Source organism: Lygodium microphyllum, chromosome 14, assembly GCF_053477565.2.
Source record: "Lygodium microphyllum isolate KBCC chromosome 14, Lygodium_microphyllum_v1.1.10, whole genome shotgun sequence".
In the NCBI taxonomy this organism is placed as follows: Eukaryota; Viridiplantae; Streptophyta; class Polypodiopsida; order Schizaeales; family Lygodiaceae; genus Lygodium; species Lygodium microphyllum.
In genome coordinates this window covers 152,717,170-152,738,843 of record NC_141148.1, presented here as the reverse complement: position 1 = coordinate 152,738,843, position 21,674 = coordinate 152,717,170, and the positions used below count along the sequence as shown (strand labels likewise).

The 21,674-nt window shown below is 38.5% G+C and overlaps 1 protein-coding gene across 1 annotated transcript; it reads left to right on the top strand.

The window, feature by feature from the left end:
* Positions 1-15,835: 15,835 nt before the first annotated feature.
* On the top strand, positions 15,836-16,871 carry LOC148026251 (heavy metal-associated isoprenylated plant protein 28-like). Its single transcript, XM_087692230.1, has 3 exons — positions 15,836-15,998; positions 16,090-16,165; positions 16,260-16,871. The coding sequence occupies exons 1-3, from the start codon at positions 15,984-15,986 to the stop codon at positions 16,595-16,597; spliced, it is 429 nt and encodes a 142-aa protein (XP_087548356.1). The 5' UTR covers positions 15,836-15,983; the 3' UTR covers positions 16,598-16,871.
* The last annotated feature ends 4,803 nt before the right edge of the window (positions 16,872-21,674 follow it).

Sequence of the window (21,674 nt, the reverse complement as noted above, 5' to 3'; positions counted from 1 at the left end):
GTATTAGTGCAGTCCCTGGACATGTTTCATAAAATTGCAGATTTTGTGTCACAGATTGAGTTAGAGGCTGAGGTAACTCAGCAAAGAGTGTTGAGTGCTGAAGAAATTTAGCAAACAGAGTTTCCAGCTGGTTATGATCAGCTTTCAGAGACACAGAGGGCTGAAAACTTTCAGCCAACAGAGTTTACTGTTGAAATATTTCAGCATCCAGAGTTTAGGGCTGTTTCTATGCAGTCCATAGAGCAGAGGGCTGAGGATATTCAGCCATTGGAATGCAGAATTGCTGATTTACAGCAAGATTTGAGTAATGCAGAAGAGCATAATGAAGCCAGGGTTGACACGAAATACAAAACTGTGGATAAGAAGGTGAAGTCGGTAGCTGTACCGCTTCCACCTGACAGTGATCAGCAAATAAAGAGGGCTGCTAAACAGCAAATTTTGAGGAATCCGGAGCATATTGGTCATAAATTTTCAGCATAGACTCTTGCTGAATTGAAAATTGGAAATGGTGATTTCTTGCTACCCATAGAGAAGCAAGGCTTTCAAGAGATGCTTGAGCGACATGGAAGGGGATTTGCTTTTTTCCCGCATGAGATTGGATGTGTAAATCCTGATAATGTTGCTCCTATGGTGATTTTTACTATTCCTCATATTCCATCGAATCTCCGACCTATTCCAGTACCTAAAGCACACTTTCCAAAGCTGATTGATTTATTGAATGAGAAAATCAGGATGGGAATTTGTGAGCCTTCATCTACACCATACTCAAACAGGTGGTTTACGGTTCCAAAGAAGAATGGTACTCTCCGATTTATTCAGGACATGCAGCTAGTCAGAGTTACTATCAGGAATGTTGGTATAGGTCCAGTTGTGGATGAGTTTGCAGAAGCATTTGCTGGACGTGCCATCTATTCTTTAGGTGATTTATATTCGGGATATGATCAGTTTCAGCTAGCTTTGGAAAGCAAGGACATAACCACCATGAGAACTCCTATTGGGCTTGTCAGGATGTGTACCTTGCCTCAAGGTGCCACTAATTCTGTTGCGCATATGATGAATGCCATGCATAAGGTCCTTCGAGATTACATACCTCAGCTTACTATGCCTTTTTTGGATGATGTGCCCATTAAGGGATGTGCAGAAGAAGAGAAGAATGAGAGTCTAAATGATCAGGGATGCAGATACTTTGTGGCTGATCATATTTCAGCATGTGAGAAGATTTTGGCCAGGTTAGAAGAAGTAAACTTGACACTTTCAGGGCAAAAATCTGTTTTTGGAGTAAATGAGATTGTCATTGTTGGACATATGTGTGGGTATTATGGCAGGAAACCCTCACCTGATAAGGTGAATGCTATAGGCATGATTGCGGAGTATTGTTCTACCACTTCAGAGGTACGGAGATTCATTGGAGCTTGTGTGTTTTATATGATTTGGATACCTCATTTTGCACACATAGCAGATTGTTTATATCAGCTGCTTCGAAAGGGGCAGAAATTCTATTGGGATGAGAGCCACACTAGAGCCATGCGGAAATTGAGGAAGTTATTGCAGAATGCTCCTACTCTCAGGAAAGCGGATTATAATTGTGGAAAGCCTATTGTATTGACAGTTGACACTAGTCCAATTGGCATAGGTTGGGCCGTGGGTCAAGATGATGCAGATGGAAATAGGTATGCTATTCGGTTTGGGGCGAAAGTCCTAAACGAGAGACAGAGGAGATATCCGCAAATCAAGAGGGAGCTACTAGGGATTGTCATGGCTCTCAAATGTGACAAGGAGTACTTTATTGGAGCTTCAGTTGTGGTAGAGACAGATTGCTTGCCATTGATTGGTATGATCACGAGTTGCTCTACTCCGGATATAGCTATGCTGAGATGGATTGCATACATCAAGTCATTAAATCCGGAATTTGAACACATAGCAGGGAAGGATAATCCAGTGGCAGATATGTTGTCTAGAGCTAGATATGATGATGAGGAGACTCTACTTGCAGAAGAGGATGATGCAGAAATTTCAGCCACTATGGTTGATCATGTTTGCCATGTCTATGATATTGTGACTTTCATAGAAGAACTCTATGTTGGAGATTGGTTGCAGATTGGCAAGTACCTTAGTACACTAAGCAAAAGAGATGAATGGACAGGTGAAGAGTTCAAGAAGATCAGAAGGAAAGCCTATGGTTATTTTCTCAAGGACGGATTTCTTTGGAAGCATCCGAAGAAAAGAGGCGGATTACCCTTGCGGGTTGTCTGCGATAGAGATAAAGAGAATTTCAAACCAAATGATGATATTGAGTCTCAAAAGTCATGCAAGCTAGCAGCACGGAGACTTCTCTATAGGCATAACTTGGTATCCTTCTATAGAAGTATATGTGCAATGGTATCTTGTTGATGTGTTCTCTGTATGTAATAGAACTATGAATGATAGGTTCATGTGTGGGCGATTGGGGAAGGGGACGCTATAAACTTTGCTAGGGAAATGCATAGATTAGGTGCACTTGAAGGAGGAGTAGCTTCCTACCGAGTTTGCATCTGTTGTTGTAACAACAATTGCTACAATTGTTTTTACTGCAACAAAGCAATCATCTGTTGTAAAGCATCACCACCACTTGAACATGCAGAATCTCCCATCTTTACATGCCTCCTCCTGACTTTGTGCACATCGGACTCACCACTGTCGGAGTGTTTGGGCTCCAATGTCTACCACAGGGGTAAGAGATAGTAGGGTGAAGGGAGATTCAAGGAGAGCAATTGATGAAAGAGAAGGGGTTTGAAGAAATAGGAGATGTAGAAGAATACTAGGAATTCAAAAAGATAAGATGGCTTAGGTATTCATTTCTCCCATTAAGAAAGAAAAGTTGGCTAGAAAATGATATCAGTTGGATCAAAGAAGTCTATCGATTAGAGAGTATATCAATTAGCTCTTGAATCTTACCATGTATGTAGAGAGTGTGAGTGATGATGCAAAGTTGCATAAATATATTTATGGTCTAGAGCCTAATTTGTTAGTTGATATTACGAGTAAGAAACCTACCACATTCCATGCTATTGAGCTAATAGAGAGGTATGCTTATAAGTACAAGAAGGATATTCCTATGTAGGCTTCTTTTGGACAAGAAAGGGCTATTGGTAAATAGGTCAACTTTGGTAGCAAGTATGGAGGGTCCAATACTTCATTTAGTAGTTCCAAAGTCCCTATATACCCTACTTTCAATGTTTCAAGATAGCAAAATGCTTCAAAGTTAGCACAATCAACCACAAAGGAGAGCATAGGCAAAGTGATAATAGACCCATAAATAATTTAACAAACAATTGTAAGTTCATATCTATGGATCTTTTTAGAGAGTGTAAGGAGAAGGGTCTATGTTTCAAATGTGGTGAAAAATGTATGACTGATCATACATCTAAGTGTACTTATAAGAATGCCAAAGCTAAGAATTATAATATGATAGTACTTGAGGATTTGGATGAAGAGGTCATTGAAGAACAAACTTTGAGTGCACAAGCTAAATTTGAAAATCATGACGAGGATTTTTATCGAGATCAATCTTATGAGATTGCTGATGGATTTCTTTTGATCCTACAAGGCATGTTCCCCTTAATCCTGTTGGTGGGACAAATTTACCTAGTGCTACCATTACCCTTTGTTTCATTTCTATGGATGCTTGGACATGTTGTAGGAGTCCTAATACATTTTGTATGAAGGGTACCATTCATGAAAAGGATGTGTTTATCCTAATAGATAGTGGTGGTACACATAGTTTTGTGCATAACTCACTTGTGGACAGGTTGTATTATGATCCCACCGAGTTACATTAGTAAGATGAATCTTAGAAAGACCAAGATCAAATTATGTATGCCAATGAGAAGAGGTGACCTTTAGAGTTCTAGGAAGGAGGATTGGTTTTACTAAAAGTACCGAAGTCTCGTTACTCTACTTTGAAGGATGGATCTAGTAGTAAACTTGCTCGTAGGTTTTATGGGCCTTGCAAAATCCTAAAGCATATTGGAAACTTGGCATATAGATTGGAACACTCCTCTTCCACTAAGATCCATAATGTGTTTCATGTCAATAAACTCAAACTCTTTTATGGTACTATGGTGGAAATAGTTGTTGAGCTGCCTCCTATGGATGAAGAATGTCTCATTGAGTACATCCTTGAGGAGATCTTATGCAAGTGTGAGAAAAAGCTTTCGTCTCATTCTATCATTGAGTTTTTTATCAAATGGATAGGTTTTCCCTTTGAAAAAGCTTCTTGAAGGCCAGATTTTATATTAGATGAGTTTCCCTACTTATGGGATGCAGTAGTGTGGCTAAGGCATAGTCAACAATGGAGCCAATTATAGTGTAGCCAGACATAGAGACAACAATTTGTCTTAGATTACTTTTTGTTCACCCTAAATTTTAGAAATACAGTACCTACATAGAGTCAAAGTACTCTTCAATAGCTATGTTTTGACATGTGGTGTTGATGTTAGGAGGCATATTTCACGGTGGATTCCGTGCCATGGTGGATTCCGTGAGGTTTTACGGTGGATTCCGTAAACTTTGATGACCGGGGCTCATACACAAAGTGGATTCTTTGTGCGAGAAGTTGATGGGGACGCCTGTCCTTTTCGGGCATTTCATTAATTTAGTGTGTACATGGGTGATTCCATAGCGGGTGATTCCGCAAAATGCATATTAAATTGATAAACATTTATGAGTTTAGAGTGCGCACTCTTAATAAATTAAGGTTAGGATTTATTTCTAACCAGTTGATTGATTTATGTAGCTAAAGACTGCTAGGTATTCACTTTTGTCGGTTTAATTGCATTATTTTACTAACGATTGTGAATGCTTCAGTTGATGTGTAGAGATAGCAGCAGTGGCGGAGGAAAGCATTGGAGTCTAGCGAGTATTCGATCTATGGATTATATTTTGATAGGCGCCACGCCTATATTTTGTCATGTCTATTGAGGCATCGATTATTTATTATTATTTTATATGCGCCCATGCGCACGGATATGTTATTTCTATTTGGACATTGTATTGGGCGTGCCAGACTCTATGGGCACCGTCCATTAGATTTATTCCTATTTTTGTAAAAGCAAACTCAAAAGCTAAAAGCTTGATATATTTTTGTAAATTGGGCTATTATTGAGCATGTAGATGGAATATACATAAAATACATGCTTTGTGAAGCGCTCACACAAGGCATGGGGGGAGATTGCACCCAATTGGTCTCTTGCTCTTGTCGTTCATGCTTTTTACCTTGTAACTTGTGCAAAAAGTAGAGTTCATTGTTCTTGGGGACCTTCCAGGATTGACTACGCGAGCATATAGCGACCGATCTGCGCACCAGTGGTATCAGAGCGGAGCTGAGATCAAGAGCTTCCAATCGCTACCCATCTCGTGCGAAGGCGGAGCTCCTGGAACGATCGGGCTCTACGGTCAATCTCGTCGCGAACCGTCGATACAGACAGACTTTTGGCGATCAAGAACCCCTGTTTCTGTCATTAGATTGCGAAGGACCGGGCTATACAGGCGGAGGACCACTCCTTCATCTCCTTCAACAAAATCGTGGATAAACAGAGAAAAGAGTAACTCCTCTCTCATTAAGCTTCAAAGCTTAAAGTTAAAAGTTCATAAGCTTGATAAGAAGCTTAAAGAAGCTTCACTAATCAAATCGATTGCAAAACGGCGTGAGGATGTACTAGGCAGCGAAAATTCCACCAAGGACATACTCATGTCCTCAAAAATCGACGACAGCTCAAGAAGCCTAAAGCTTCTTAATTTACTAAGTTACCTAAAGCTTCCCAATCAATCAAGTCACAATTACTTCAGGACACACCACAGAAGTCAAGTTCTGCAAGTAAATTCTGATCAAGTTTTGCAAGTTCCTCAAGTCGACTAAGTACTGCAAGTCTGCAACTCTGCAAGTCACATAAGTCTGCAACTCTGCAAGTCAGACTAGTCAACTGGAGTCAGAACTGACTTATGCTCAAAACTCCTAGAAGGATTGTTCTTGCGCAGAAACTCCGAACTGCAAAGTTGTTCGTTGGAAGGTACTCTACCCATACGTAGGTTTGCTGAAGCATTTTCAGCATATGAAGAAGGATAAATCATAGAATTTCTAAAGATTGAGAAAGATATATCCAAAAATACATAAGCCTTGTAACCCCGAACTTGAGCTACGCTCATCCCGCTAACCTGATTTTGAGTGAGAAAGGTCTTTTGAGTTTTACAGGATGACGGAACCACATATGGATGATCTTATGGCTGAAGACGACCTACCTGAACCTACGATGGAGCAAAAGCTGGACTTAATCATGATGCAATTGGAAGAAGAACGAAGGGCTAGGCAAGCATTGCAAGCGCAATTGGAAAATTTACAAAGAGCGTCTACCGACAAAGAAGAACCTCAAGCTGAAGATATGATTCGACGTACCATCGATGCCACTCTTGAAGCTCAAACCATCCGCAAGGAATCAAAGATAAGTAAACGAAGTTTCAAATTCCGTACTTTCAATGGCATACGAGAAGGAAAGACTCTTCTAGAATTCATTAGTCAGTTTGATGACTATTTCCATGAGGAAACCTATGCAGAAAAAGATAAAATCAAGTGTGTTACTAATCATTTGGTAGACAGAGCATCACTTTGGTGGATTGTAGTATGCAAGAGCATAGATTGTCCTGCTACTTGGGAAGATTTCACGAAGAAGTTCATGCAGAATTTCCTTCCACCGCAATTTCATGAGAAAGCTATTAAGCAATGGGATCTACTCCAGCAACGGGATCGTGAGCCTATTCCTCAGTATACAGAGCATTTTTGGAATGCACTCCTCCAGCTACGCATGCTTGAAGACGTACCAGAGGCGACACATAAGCGCAAGTATATGTCTGGACTCCTTGGGCATTACTACGCTGAAGTTAACATGTTCAAGCCTGCTACTCTTGAAGACGCCATTTCACTAGCTCACGACACTGAATATAAGCTACGAGGTAGAGACAGACGACCACAGCAATTCCAAGCCAATGGTAATTATGGATCTAAACAATTCAATTCCAATTTTAGAAGATTTAATCTAGGTCGTTTCTCTTCATCATCTTTCCGCAAAAATTGGGCAAAACCACCTGCATTACCATCCAATGTCAATCAAAACCCTAAGCCTATTCCATAGCCAAATCCAAATGTACCTAGACTTCCTGCCATTGCAAACAATGTAACTAATTAAAGCCAAGCCAATAGTATGCTATAAATGCCACCAGCCTGGACATCTAGCAGCAAATTGTCATTCAAAGAAGCCACCAGCTCATATCAACTATCTTGGGGCCATGGACGAAGACGAACATGAAGATATACCCGATTTCACTGAAGATGAGAACGACACTACTACTACTTCCGATACTTTACCAGGTATGCCTACTCCACATTCTTTATTGACTATGAAATGTTTGGTGCATGGAAAGGAAAAGACTATTTTGCATGACGACGGTAGTACTCATGATTTTATTTCAGCAAAATTGGTAAAGAAATTGAAATTACACACTGTACCTACGCATTATCGCATAAAAGCTGCATTCTTAGGCACTAGGTATAATGGTACACAGGAAGTGCAAGACTTAGAGATTCAAATTGGTTCATACACTGAAAGAAGAAATTTCTTAGTTGTTCCATTACAGTCGAGTGACATTATTTTAGGAATGCCTTGGCAACACTAGCATAACCCAGATATAGATTATTCCACACACACAATGAATATTAATTTTCAAGGAAAATCTATTATATTATATGGTATGCATGCATCTAATGTCTTTCCACTGCTTTCGCATACTCAAGCTAAACGTGCATTACGCAAGAGTAGTAAATCTTATCTCATTTGGGTGAATGAACTGCAAGTCAAAGAAAATCATATACACCCTAGGCATAAAGAATTTCTTGCATATTTTAAGGACTGTTTTGCAGAAGACCTACCACCTGGTTTACCTCCTTCACGTCCAGAAGACCATAAGATAGATTTGATCCCTGGCACACAACCACCTTGCAAAGCACCATATAGGCATAACCAGATAGAGCAAAAAGAAATCCAGAGTCAAGTTGAGGAATTCCTAAATAGAGGATTGATTAGACCTAGCAGTTCTCCATTCGGTGCACTATTCTGTTAGACAAGAAAAAGAATAATACCTATCGTATGTGCATTGGCTATCGAGCTTTAAATAAGATTACTGTAAAGAATAGGTATCCTATTCCTAGAGTTGATGACCTTATGGACAAACTGCAAGGATCTGCTATATTTAGTAAAATTGACCGTAAGTCTAGTTATCATTAGGTGAGGCTAGATAAGTCTGACATATTCAAGACTGCATTTAGAACACAGTTTAGTCATTACGAATTTTTAGTCATGCCATTTGGATTGACTAATGCACCTGCTACGTTTAGTAGAATGATGAACCGTATATTTCTGAAATATCAGTATTGTGTAATTGTTTTCTTTGATGATATTTTGGTGTTTAGTCAAAATGAGAAAGAACATTATGAGCATTTGTCATTGGTTTTTCAGTTATTGAAAGAAAATCAACTATATGCAAATCCTGAAAAGAGTGAATTCTTTAAAACAGAAATTGAGTATTTAGGTCATATTGTATCATCTGATGGAATTAAAGTTGATCCTAAGAAAATTGATGCAATATTGAATTGGCCTGTACCTAAAAACGTGCATGAGTTACGCTCATTCCTTGGTCTTGCTAGTTTCTATAGGAAGTTTGTACGTAATTTTTCATTACTTGCTTTATCATTAACCAAACTTCTGAAAAAAGGAATTGTTTATCATTGGACCGAAAATCAACATAAATCCTTTGACTTACTGAAACATGCATTAACCCATGCCCCTATTCTACAGTTGCCTGACTTTAATAGACCATTCTTTCTAGTAGTGACCGATGCTAGTGGATCAGGAATAGGAGCTGTACTTATGCAAGACAATCATCCTATAGCATATTCTAGTTGTAAGCTGAAACCCTCTGAGCTGAGATATTCCACATATGACAAAGAACTATTAGCAGTTGTAGAAGCATTAAGACAGTGGAAACACTACTTAATGGGTTCAGAATTTATGATTAAGACCGATCAGCAAAGTATTAGACATTTACTTAGCCAACCCCAAATCTCTGACCGACATATCAAATGGGCTTCCTTTATTCAAAGTTTTCATCCTATCATTCAATACCAACCCGGAAAAGAAAATGTAGTGGCTGATGCATTGAGTAGAAGACCTGCCATTCATAATATTTCTGTCATATCTTTTGATTCTTTGATTGCTATGAAAGATACATATCATCAGGATATTACTTTTCATTCTGATTGGAATAAATTGGTTCAAAATAATTTCATTCCTATTGATTCATTGTCATATAATGATGGATTTATGTTTTATGAAAAGAGATTGTGTGTTACAATTCCATTTCGATCTTTTGTTTTGAATGAAATTCATTGTCCCCCATACCAAGGTCATAGAAGTATCATATCTACCTTACGTACGTTAACTGAAGATTTTTATTGGCCGCATATGGATGCTGATGTATCTAACTTTGTTTCTGAATGTTTGATTTGTCAAAGAGTTAAGAGACATCATGGTAAACAGTATGGATTACTTATGCCTTTGTCTATTCCATCTAAACCTTGGGAACAAATTTCTATGGATTTCATTACTGGTTTACCAAATACTAAATCTAACCATGATATGATTTGGACAGTTGTAGATAGATTTAGTAAACAAGCATATTTCATTCCATGTAAGAAAACTTTAACAGCATCACAGGCAGCACAATTGTTTTTGAAAATTGTTTTTACTAACCATGGATTGCCAAAAGTTATTATTTCAGATCATGATTCTAGATTTTGTAACAACTTTTGGATTACTCTGTTTGCTAACCTAGGCACAAAGATTGATTTCTCATCTGCATTTCATCCAGAAACTAATGGAAAAACAGAAGCCACTAACAGCACAATTCTAGATCTTTTACGTGCATATACTATTTCTAAACCTCAGACATGGGACACACATTTGCATTTATTACAGTTTGCATATAACAATACACCGCACACATCTACAAAGAAAGCGCCGTTTGAAGTCATTTATGGATATAGATTATCTACACCTGTTGCATCTTTGTCTAATAGAATTCAGAGTGCTGATGATATTGCTAGTATGCATAACAGTATTTTTGATGAGGTTAAAGATATGATTGCTAAAGCCCAGCAATCATATACCAAACAAGCCAACAAGAAAAGACAAGCCATGAATTTCAAAGTTGATGATTATGTTTGGCTGAGAATAGAAAAACGTAGACTGCAAAGTGTAGATAGACATCCAGTTGTCAAATTAGCCCCTAGATTCTATGGACCATTTAGGATCATTCATAAAATTAATGATAATGCATTCAAGTTAGAATTACCACCTCACTGGAAAATTCACAATACATTTCACATTAGTTTATTGAGACAATTTAGAGGCCAATTACCTGTACACCCTGTTTATGAAAACCCACCTTTATTAGAGGAAGAGACTGAAATACTTGAACCAGAAGCTATCATAGACACTGACTTTATGACCACTAGAACTGGCCGAAGGTATTCTAGATATCTAGTTAAATTTAAGAACCATCCTGTAGAGGAAGCACAATGGATGCATGCTAGAGACTTAAATGCTTTCCCCACTCTGTTAGCTCCACATTGAGCTAATAGCAATTGAGGTCAATTGCTATCCCACCCCGGGGGTATGATGCCAGGAGGCATATTTAACGGTGGATTCCGTGCCACGGTGGATTCTGTGAGGTTTTACGATGGATTCCGTAAACTTTGATGACCGGGGCTCATACACAAAGTGGATTCTTTGTGCGAGAAGTTGATGGGGACACGTGTCCTTTTCGGGCGTTTCATTAATTTAGTGTGTACATGGGTGATTCCATAGCGGGTGATTCTGCAAAATGCATATTAAATTGATAAACATTTATGAGTTTAGAGTGCGCACTCGTAATAAATTAAGGTTAAGATTTATTTCTAACCAGTTGATTTATTTATGTAGCTGAAGACTACTAGGTATTCACTTTTGTCGGTTTAATTGCATTATTTTACTAACGATTGTGAATGCTTCAGTTGATGTGTAAAGATAGCAGCAGTGGCGGAGGAAAGCATTGGAATCTAGCGAGTATTCGATCTATGGATTATATTTTGATAGGCGCCACGCCTATATTTTGTCATGTCTATCGAGGCATCGATTATTTATTATTATTTTGTATGTGCCCATGCGCACGGATATGTTATTTCTATTTGGACATTGTATTGGGCGTGCCAGACTCTATGGGCACTGTCCATTAGCTTTATTCCTATTTTTGTAAAAGCAAACTCAAAAGCTAAAATCTTGATATATTTTTGTAAATTGGGCTATTATTGAGCATGAAGATGGAATATACATAAAATACATGCTTTGTGAAGCGCTCACACAAGGCATGGGGGGAGATTGCACCCAATTGGTCTCTTGCTCTTGTCGTTCATGCTTTTTACCTTGTAACTTGTGCAAAAAGTAGAGTTCATTATTCTTGGGGACCTTCCGGGATTCACTATGCGAGCATACAGCGACCGATCTGCGCACCAGGTGTGCCCCATATGGATACTTCTTAAGAAGTTATGACAAATTTTTTTTAGTAGGGCTTGTTCTTACAACAAACTATCTATTCATTATAGAGTTTATTCTTGAAGATTTAAGGCTTAAATGTCTTTTTCAATATATCTGAATTATGTATATGGCAGATGATTTTTTTAATGTCTTCATTTAAGTCAATAAATATGAATTTCACAATTCATTTCTTATCAATTGTATAGCTAAAATCAGAGTAGTACTTTGTTTCCTGCATTTTTCTCAGCTATTGTGAGTTTGTTTTTAAGGGCAAACACTTTTGAAAAGAGATGCATTGTAAGAAGTTAGAAAAACATATACTTTAATAAGAGATTATTGATAATACCTTCTCACACATACATAGGTATAAAGGTATGAGACATAGTTTTTGACATCATTTGACAATAATATAATTACTATCTCTCATCTTGCCTCCTTTATTTTTTGATAAATTTTTATTTTAAAAGGATTTTATCGTATTTTCAAAATTTTCATTGGTTTTTTCAAATATATTTTTTTAAATTTCTATGCACATTTTTAAATTTCATATTTTTTACTTTTACAAATAAATTTTAATGAAAAATTTTTAATTAGAAAAATATTTTACATATTTTTAGTTATTTTTGTTTTTTGGTTTGAGAATAGTAGCCCCTCAATATAGGGACATGACTACACACACATGCTTGTGTGTGAATGACAGTAAAAACCATGTGTATGTGATGGTACACAAATTTATATACAAACAAATAGCCAACTCAGGGTGGCCTACATGAGAATAAGGGCTTCCCCAAGGAAGGGGCCCAAATCACCACATGACAGGGGCTAACAAGGTGGTATGGGGATGGGTGTGTTTTCAGGTTTTATTTTGTTTGGTGTTTGTGTGTGGAGGAAAGGGGTGGGAATGGGGGGTTTGAGAGAGGTTTGGATTGTGGATGGGAAGAGAAGACTACGAGGGGATGATTTTTTGGGAATGGAGGGTGGTTAGGTGGTTTTGGAAGCGGAGTTTTGGGATGGTTTTGAAGGTGGTTTGGGGGAGTGGTAGAAAGTGGGTGTGAGTGAGGAGGAAGGGGGTGGTTTGGTTATGGAGGTTGGAGGAGGAGGTCGCCTGAGAGAAGGCTTGTAGTGGAGAGGGAAGGAGGAGGATATAGAGGGGAGGTAGGGCATCACATATTTTAGTGGTGACCAAGGTGCAGAGCGCTAGAGCAAGCGACAATTTTGCTATGGGTGACTGTATGAGGCGGCTATGAGTAGTGGCGACTCTATAGCAAAGGAGGAGTGGCGGAAGGGATGCAATGGGTCGATAGGGGATGCATTGATGGACGACTCAAGTGGTGGCAGTGGGCAATGTCCATGTGATGAACGTGGGCACACAGTGTTGGAGCATCTGGGGTCAAAAGTCTACCACGGGGGTAAGAGACAGCAGGGTAAAGGGAGATTCAGGGAGAGCAATTGATGAAAGAAAAGGGGTTCGAAGAAATAGAAGATGTAGAAGAATATTCATAGATGTGAAGCTTGTCAATTTATTTTTGCATCCCGAGAAGATAAATCCCTTGTCGACAAAAAACATGCATCAAATAATAGCTTCTTCTTTGCTAATCAGACCGCCAATCTGATGCTTTCGTTGACTCCATAAGGGGGGTAAAATAGCAAGACACCTGATTAGAATTCTCCCAAATCACCCCTTCTTCTTCTCCCAGTTCGGAGCGATGTTTGTTGCCTAGAAACTATGATCGTGTATTGCATGATTTTTCCAATCCTTTTTTTTCTGCATAAATAACCCCAAAAATGGCTAAAAGCTACTTGCTTTTTTTTAAACATGTTATCGTATTCTAGAAGTTGTCTACATCATTTGGATAATTACAAGAAATAATATCCAAAAAGATCAAAAGTAGGCTCCAAACCGAATGGCATACCTATTTGCTCCAAACCGAATGGCATAGCTATTTGCTCCAAACCGAATGGCATGCCTATTTCCATTAGCATCATCCTGACCCACTACCCAAGCAATGCCGATTGGGCTTGTATCCATGCTGTGAATAATAGGCTGCCCAGTCGCTGCCCATTCTCATAATTTACTCTCTTTAGTGTTGGGGTTGAAATCAATAAGCTCTTTAACTTCTGAACTGCCTTTGTATGCTATTTACCCCACCAAAACTTTTGCCCTTTTCTCAAGAGTTGATATAAACTTTTAGTCACATGAGCAAAATGCGAAATCCACATGTACCCAAAAATCTTCTCACCTCCGATACATTCGAACATGTCTCCCTTATCCTGCTTATAGCATCAATCTTTACTAGTGACGGCTTTCTCCCATATGGTCCACATATATCCCCAGTAACTAATGCTTCCTCCACTCGAAAACTGACTTTTCTCTTGATAGAGTCAAATGCGCTTCTTCAAGACGGCTCAAAATCTTGTCACAATCAGCAATATGATTAGCCACAAATCTTCTACATCCATGCTCATTGAACTCTTCATTCTTCTCATAGATATCACATCCTTTGATCAACGCATCAACAAGAAAGAGTAAGGTCAATTGAGGAATATACTCCCTCAAAACTTTATGCATAGCAGTCATCATATGCGCCAGTGAATTGGTTGCTTCTTGTGGAAGCATACACATCCTAACCAATCCAAGTGGTGTCTTCATGGTAGTGATATCCCCTCTTTCCAATGCAAGCTGGAACTGATCATATCTGTAATATAAATCACCTATAAAGTAAATTGCCTCACGTGCAAATGCTTCTGCAAGTTCATCCACTATGAGGCGTGATCCAACATTCCTTATGGTGACCATTCGTCTTTGGAAGAGTAAACCACCGATTGGAATATGGAGCTGAAGAGGGCTCCAAAATTCGCATTCTAATCTTCTCGTTCAAAAGCTCCAACAGCTTAGGCGAATATGCTCGAGGCACTAAAATAGGCTTTAAATTCCATGGCGCATGAGGTAATGTAAAGATCACCATAGGTGCAACTATGGTCGGATCAACACATGCAATTTCATCAGGCTGAAACGCAGAGGCTTTCCCATGCCTTTGCCAACATCTCCAAGAAACAAGCTCGTTCTGTAGGAAAAAGGAAGCTTGTATTACCAATCACACAAATAGTGAGAAACTGTACCGCCTTTCTATTGTCTTTACTGTGAACCCGAGCATATGAATCTTGCACAAAAAAATGGTATTCATCCCTAACATCTCCAATAGTCACGGGTTCATTCAGACAAGCCGCATTAAGTCTTTTGTTAAGAGTGATGTAGACACTTGTATATATTTTCATTTGTGTTGGTATGCTTGTTAGTACATGGACCAAATTTTGTAGTAATGATACTTTTAACTTGCCTCAGTATATTCAACAATAAAGTGTTGATCATTTGGTGCTTGTTTCGACACATACATTGGTACCTGATTTTTTTTTCTTCATGGGAAAAATAAATGTCAATATTCCCTATATCCCTTATATTAGTGCTAGATGAGAATTTATTCGCTCCTTTTAAAACTTTAGCCATGCATGTTTAACAAACTTTTATGTGTCGCTATCAATAGTACATGTGCAACACACCACCTACTAATTGGCTCCTCAAGTTCTATGATATCAAAGAGATGACGATTTTACACTTGAACATATATTATATTAAATGGTATTTATAATGCATTGGGGCACAATTGTGAATGTTGTAGTGTCATTTATAATAGAATAAGAAGGAGTCAACATATATACAAGAAAGTAGAGGTGTATTATTATAAGTTTTAGTTTAGGTATTCAACTTTCTTAGGGTATACCAAGTAAAGCCATGAGGTGCATGTGGCACCTTCTTCAAGCTTCATGCTTGCGTATAAAAGGGGCAAAAGTCTGTCTAGTCGTGTTGTGAGGGGTGGAAATGGGCATGTCTGACCCTAGGGAGTCACAATTACGCATCTCGAGCGTGGTTGAGTATCTTCCGACACACGTACGGGAGAAGAGAAGTTCCGAGGATCTAGATTCTCTGCCACGCGTCGACGGCGCACTGGACGCGTAGTCAACAAGCCGCGTACTTGGTGGCGATAATATTATCCATTATCCATAGATGTGTGCAGAGCTGTCGCGTGCTGCCCAAGCCGTCAATAGCAGACGATCCGATCGCCAGCTTATATAATCGACGCACTTACAGATATTACTCCATTGTAACACACTCTGATCATATCCTTCTGGCATCACACACACACACACACTCTCTCTCTCTCTCTCCGCTGCAGTCGACGATCTTTCTCCCAGCCTCCCGTGGAAATCTACTTACTGAGCTTCCGGCGCCTTACACAATAATTGTGAGTCGTGACTGCATTTCGTAAGATGACAGACGTTCAGGTAATACATTAGACCCTGCATAGTACTGCTGCTTTTGCCCCCTTCGCGTTGAGACATCACCTGATCAATCCATGTGGTGGACCTGCTGCAGATGGTGGAGCTTCTGGTTCGCATGGATTGCAAAGGATGCGAGCGAACGGTCCGCAAGGCACTCGCCAGAGTGAGAGGTACTTAACCACGCAAACTCCTGCCAAAGCTCCATGATTTCTTCATTAATGTTGCATGGAAGCAGGCCTAACCTGGTTAAATTGTTCATTTCAGGGGTGGATGGTGTGGAGGTTGATCTACACCAACAAAAAGTTACTGTGATTGGGTTTGTGGACAAGCTTAAGGTCTTACGTGCTGTGAGAAAGGCTGGGAAAGGGGCTGAATTGTGGAACCCCAATCAAGTCCCGGACGAAGAATATAGTCTCAACTATGTGCAAACACCTCATGCCTTTGCAAAGACCTACAACTATAAAAGACATGGCTACAATATTCCCTTAGAGTGGCAAGAAGCACATTCCACGTATCTTTATGGAGAAGAAGAGGAGGAGGAGCAAGATCAACTTCTCACCCTCTTCAGTGATGAAAATCCCAACAATTGCACTATCATGTGAGGTTGATATGAGTCAATGCCTCGAGCAGCTTAAAGTTGTGGGAATCCAAATATCATCAAAATTCAGATAGACTTGTATTCATTTGATGCTGATATGATGAGTCCAATGATCACATCAAGTTGCACTTGGACTTTATCATGTAGATACTCATTGAGACCCATACAATTTACCTAGCCATAGAATATTGTGTTAAAATGTGACACAGAGTGCACTTATACTTACCCACACTTCAAATTGTAATTGTTTCAAAAGCAACATAATTAATACAACTCATTTGAAGCAAAATGTCCAACTGCTGAAACATGGACTTTATATGTACTTATAAAAATATTGTTTAAGTTTCATATACAATCACTATGATTGAAATTGTAATCTTCTAGTCAACACGATCAAAGACTAATGATTGGTATGCTAGATTGAAAAAGGATACCTATTACTAGATGTAATAAGTTAACTGTTTGGTTTTCTTGAATATGCATGGATTACCAAGGAAAGTATAACCCCAAAAGGGGGATTTCCTTATATTAGGTGCTTTAATCAGAATTTTATTGTAAACTACTTTCAGGTTAACATAGATCGTTCAGGTTTCGCTATTATGCATGGAAGGGATTTTGATAAGGAGTCGCATGTTCTTAACCATAAACAAGGTGATAAGGAGTCACATGTTCTTAACCACAATGTAGAAGCCAAGCCTCTAACAAGCTGCTAATGGCAAAGCTGACTTCAATAAAGAACTATCAAAGAAGAGGATAAAAGCCAAGAAAGAGGCACCAAAGCCTATTTAGCAACCAATAGAATGAATGGTAAGATGGGAGAAGACAACCATTGCTGATTATCGTGAATTTGACTTAGCCAATTCTCTTTGCAAGATAAAGCCTAATCTAAACCTCCTATAGTTGATCAAGTTATCTCTAGGAGTGCATAAAGAGTTTAAGAAGATCCTTCCTATTAGGCATATCATCGAATCCTTGGGAATAGCTCGAGACTTGTTTGAACATACTGAAAAGCATTACCCAAGGGTAGCAATATATGTTGACAACATATTAATGGATTGTGCCATTGTGGATACGGGATCCTCCATCAATATTATGAGTTCAGAATTGATGGAAAGGCTGGGATTGGAAATCCAAAAGGATACCTTCACAATTCTTTGAATGGCTGATGATAGTTTAAGACAACTAGAAGGTTGCATTACTAAAGTCCACGTGCTTGTTGCTAATGTGGAATGCATTTTGAACTTTAGGATTATTAGGTTTTCAGGGCGGCCAAGCTATCAAGTATTATTAGCAAGGACATGGATCTTGCAATCCTACTATCAACTTTATATACCCACTGGTTGTCTGATTTTTGGCAAAGGTACTACATGCATAATAATGGATGTATATCCTGAATCTCTTCAAAGCAAGAGAGTACCCTTTTTTAAAATAGAATTAGATGTATTAGAGGATCCCTTTTGGCAGTGAGACTTCATCAAAACGATGAATCAAGAGAGGGCTCCACTAGAGAAGATGTCTACGAGGTGACTCTGAATGAGCCAATAGAAGCTCGTGACAAAATTAGAGATGCAAATGTGATTGAACTAGATCTTGGTACATTGAATGATCCACGGTTGATTAAATTAGGATCTATGCTTAGTCTAAAAGAAAGAAAGGATTACATGCCCTTGATCCAAGAATTTCGTGATATTTTTTCTTGGAGCTATGATGAGCTGAGGGGTATACCTCCTATTTTGGCTATGTATACTATTCCCTTTAAGGAAGATAGTCATCCTGTTTGGCAAAAAGTGAGGCATATGCCACACAAATTACGTAAGGCTGGCCTAATATTTCCTGTACAATATATGGAGTGATGTTTTCCAATAGTTAACATGAAAAAGAAAAATAATCAAATCTGGCTTTGCATAGATTTTAGGGAGCTCAGTAAATAGACGGTTAAAGATTACTATCTCCTGCCATTTTTTGATTGGATTCTAGATTGGTTACCGAGTAGGGATATCTATTTATTTATGGACTACTTTGCCAAATATAACCAAATGGCTATCAGAGAGGAAGATAAGTGAAAAACAACATTTATCACTATATTTGGGACTTTTGCATACCATGTTATGGCTTTTGGATTATGTAATGTGCTAGGATCTTGGCAAAATACAACTGATAAAACTTTTGGTGCATTTTCCCAAGAGAAGCTGAAAGTTTTTATTGATGACATGGGGGCAACCACCACAAGGGAGAGATAGTTGATCATTTTGAGAAAGTATTTAAAGCATTGTAGGCAGTTTTGCATTGCTCTTAATCCAAAGAAATGCTTCTTTGGAGTACCCTATGGATTGTTGATGGGCCATGTGGTTAGCTTGACTGATATTGCAATGGATCCTAAAAAGATAAAGGTTATCGCCACTATGAGTCTACCATTTACTCTGAGAGAAGTGCAGAGCTTTCAATAATCGTTAGTTGGATATTATCGACAATTTATTAATGCACTGGGGTTGAGAGGACATGAAGTAATATGTGTTAAGTATCTATTGTCCTTTATCTGCCTTTTTGTTTGGAGTAATATGTGTTAAGTATCCTTCAAGGATATGAAGTAAGAATTGGCAAAAGCACCAATCTTGAAAGAAACTAAAAGGGGTGAGATATTTTATATATAGTTTCTTTCAAGATTGGCAAAACTACCAATCTTGAAAGAAACTAAAAGGGGTGAGATATTTTATATATTTTTAGTGGCTATGATGTATAGTATCAGCTATTGTTTTAGCCTAGATTTGGGAGGAGAAGTGGTACCATCCAGTTGCATTTTTCAATCACAAATTAGGGATATCATAGATTAAATATACCTACAAGGAGAAATTATGACTTGGGATGGTATTTGCAATGAAAAAATTCAAGCAGTAAATCATGTCTGAAAAGATAGCATTTTTATATGAAGGTAGAAAGACTTAGGCTATTGTTAAATAAGTTACAACCGTCTGACTGCCTGACCGCCTAATCGCCTTGTGAAGTAGTTGATCACTTTGTAGAAGTTTGATTACGAAATTAGTAGTAAGCCATCGAAGTTATAGGGCATCATTGAATGCCTTGTGGATTTTGGGGAGCTGAAAGAAGTCTAGGTTGAAGGAAATGTCATGGCGGGTCTATTTAAAATTGATACGACCTCCATTCTATCTTGGTATAATATTATATTAGTAAATTCTCATATAGTTTGAAAATTCCCAATATAGTTCATATTTAGCCACATGATCAAATCTTGTCCCCTTACTTGATTTTGAAGTCTACCCTATTTACTATATAGATTGTCATTCCAAGTCCCAATTTGAAGCATGGGATAAGATTTAGCCACATGGCCAAATCTTTACCCCTTATTTGAAAGTGGGACTTTGGAGATTCTAAAATTCTCTAATACAATATGTTGCTATACTATGCATTATCTATCCATAGGATAGACTGGAGATGCTTTACTGAAGGCTAAAAAGAGAAAAATTTGGTAGCAAGCCTTGAAATTTGCCACAACTTTCACTTCAAATGCTATATAAGGAGGAGTGGTTATGCTAGCATACATCAAACTATTCACTGTAAATACATATAGAACCTTGGCAATCTTGGCTCTCTCACCATTTGATTGCAAACAATCAGCTTAACTAATCTTTACATGAGAAGGTAAAGGTCAACCAATAGGCTTACCATCTTGCATATGGAATCACTCAAGTACTCTGTGCATGTACTTCTTTTTGGACAAGTAGAGAAGTCTGTTAGAGTAATTACATGTAATGCACATACCAAGTATGTGTGAGGCATACCACATGTCTTTCATCTCAAAGCTCTTCTTGAGTTGACTCTTTAAGGCATCCAATTCAACATGAGAAATTCCAATCTATAAGCATATCATCAACATAAACCACCAATATAATAAGGCTACCATCATGAGTCTTCTTCGTATATAAACACAAATCCTTATCATTAGAGGAATACCCCTATAAATGCATGAAAGCAAAAAATTATGGCACCACTCCCCAAGTGCCTGCTTAAGTCCATAAAGACTCTTCTTCAATCTACACACTAAGTATTCCCTATCTTTCTCCACAAAGCCCTTAGGCTACTATATATAAATTGAGATATAAATGGCCTCGTATAGGCCCCCTAGTAAGAAAGTTGTCTTAAGATCCATATGATAAAGATCCAAATCCAACTAAAAAAATAAGGCTAGGATTGAGCAGAGGGTAGTCATCTTGACCATAGAGGAGAAGATCTCCTTAATATCAACTCCCTTTTTCTCCTTAAAGCCCTTAGTAACTAATCTGGCCTTATATGTTGACTCACGGTAACCAAGAGTACTCTTCAACTTGTACACCCACTTCCATAGCAATGCAAGCTTTTTCTTAGGCAGAAAACTAAGTTCCACATATGGTTCTTTTAGAACAAGTCAAAATCAGACTGCATAGCTCTCTCCCAAGAGTAAGAATCACCTCTAAACATAGTCTCCTCATAGGTAAGTGGCTTAACAAAGTCTGACACCATGACATAATACATAGAGGGCTCATAGCAATCAAGAGTATATGAAGCTCCAGCAAAGAACCTCAAAATTGGATGGCGGGCCTAAAGGGCATGTTATTTCTATCCAACATTATGATATTGCACAATAGGTGGATCCTTGGCCACTACGTCATCAACAACTTTAGTACTTGTCTCACTAGGGCTAGCTATATTGAGACAAGAGGATCCTCCTAAAATATAACCCTGCTATCTCAATCGCCTACTTTGGTCTTATATGCATCTTATCCTCATGGAAGATGGCATCATGGATGTGGATAACCTTCCAAGCCTATTGATCCTTAAGATGATACTCCATCTCACCTACGTCCCTATATCCAAGAAAGATGCGTTTGATGGACTTGGGATCCATTTTATTATTCTTGTCTTTAGGAATATGGTAGAAATCCTCACATCCAAACACTCACAAGTGTCCATACGAGGGAGGTTTTCCAAGCCATACTCACTTTGCAACTCTACCACCAAGAGAGCAGTGCATGAAGATATATTAATGAGATGCATGACAATGGTAATTGCCTTAGCCAAAAGTGTTG

Excerpts from the sequence above, each read along its gene's own strand:
- LOC148026251 (XM_087692230.1), top strand. Across the intron at positions 16,166-16,259 it reads GGCACTCGCCAGAGTGAGAG|GGGTGGATGGTGTGGAGGTT; the intron begins GTACTTAACCAC and ends TGTTCATTTCAG.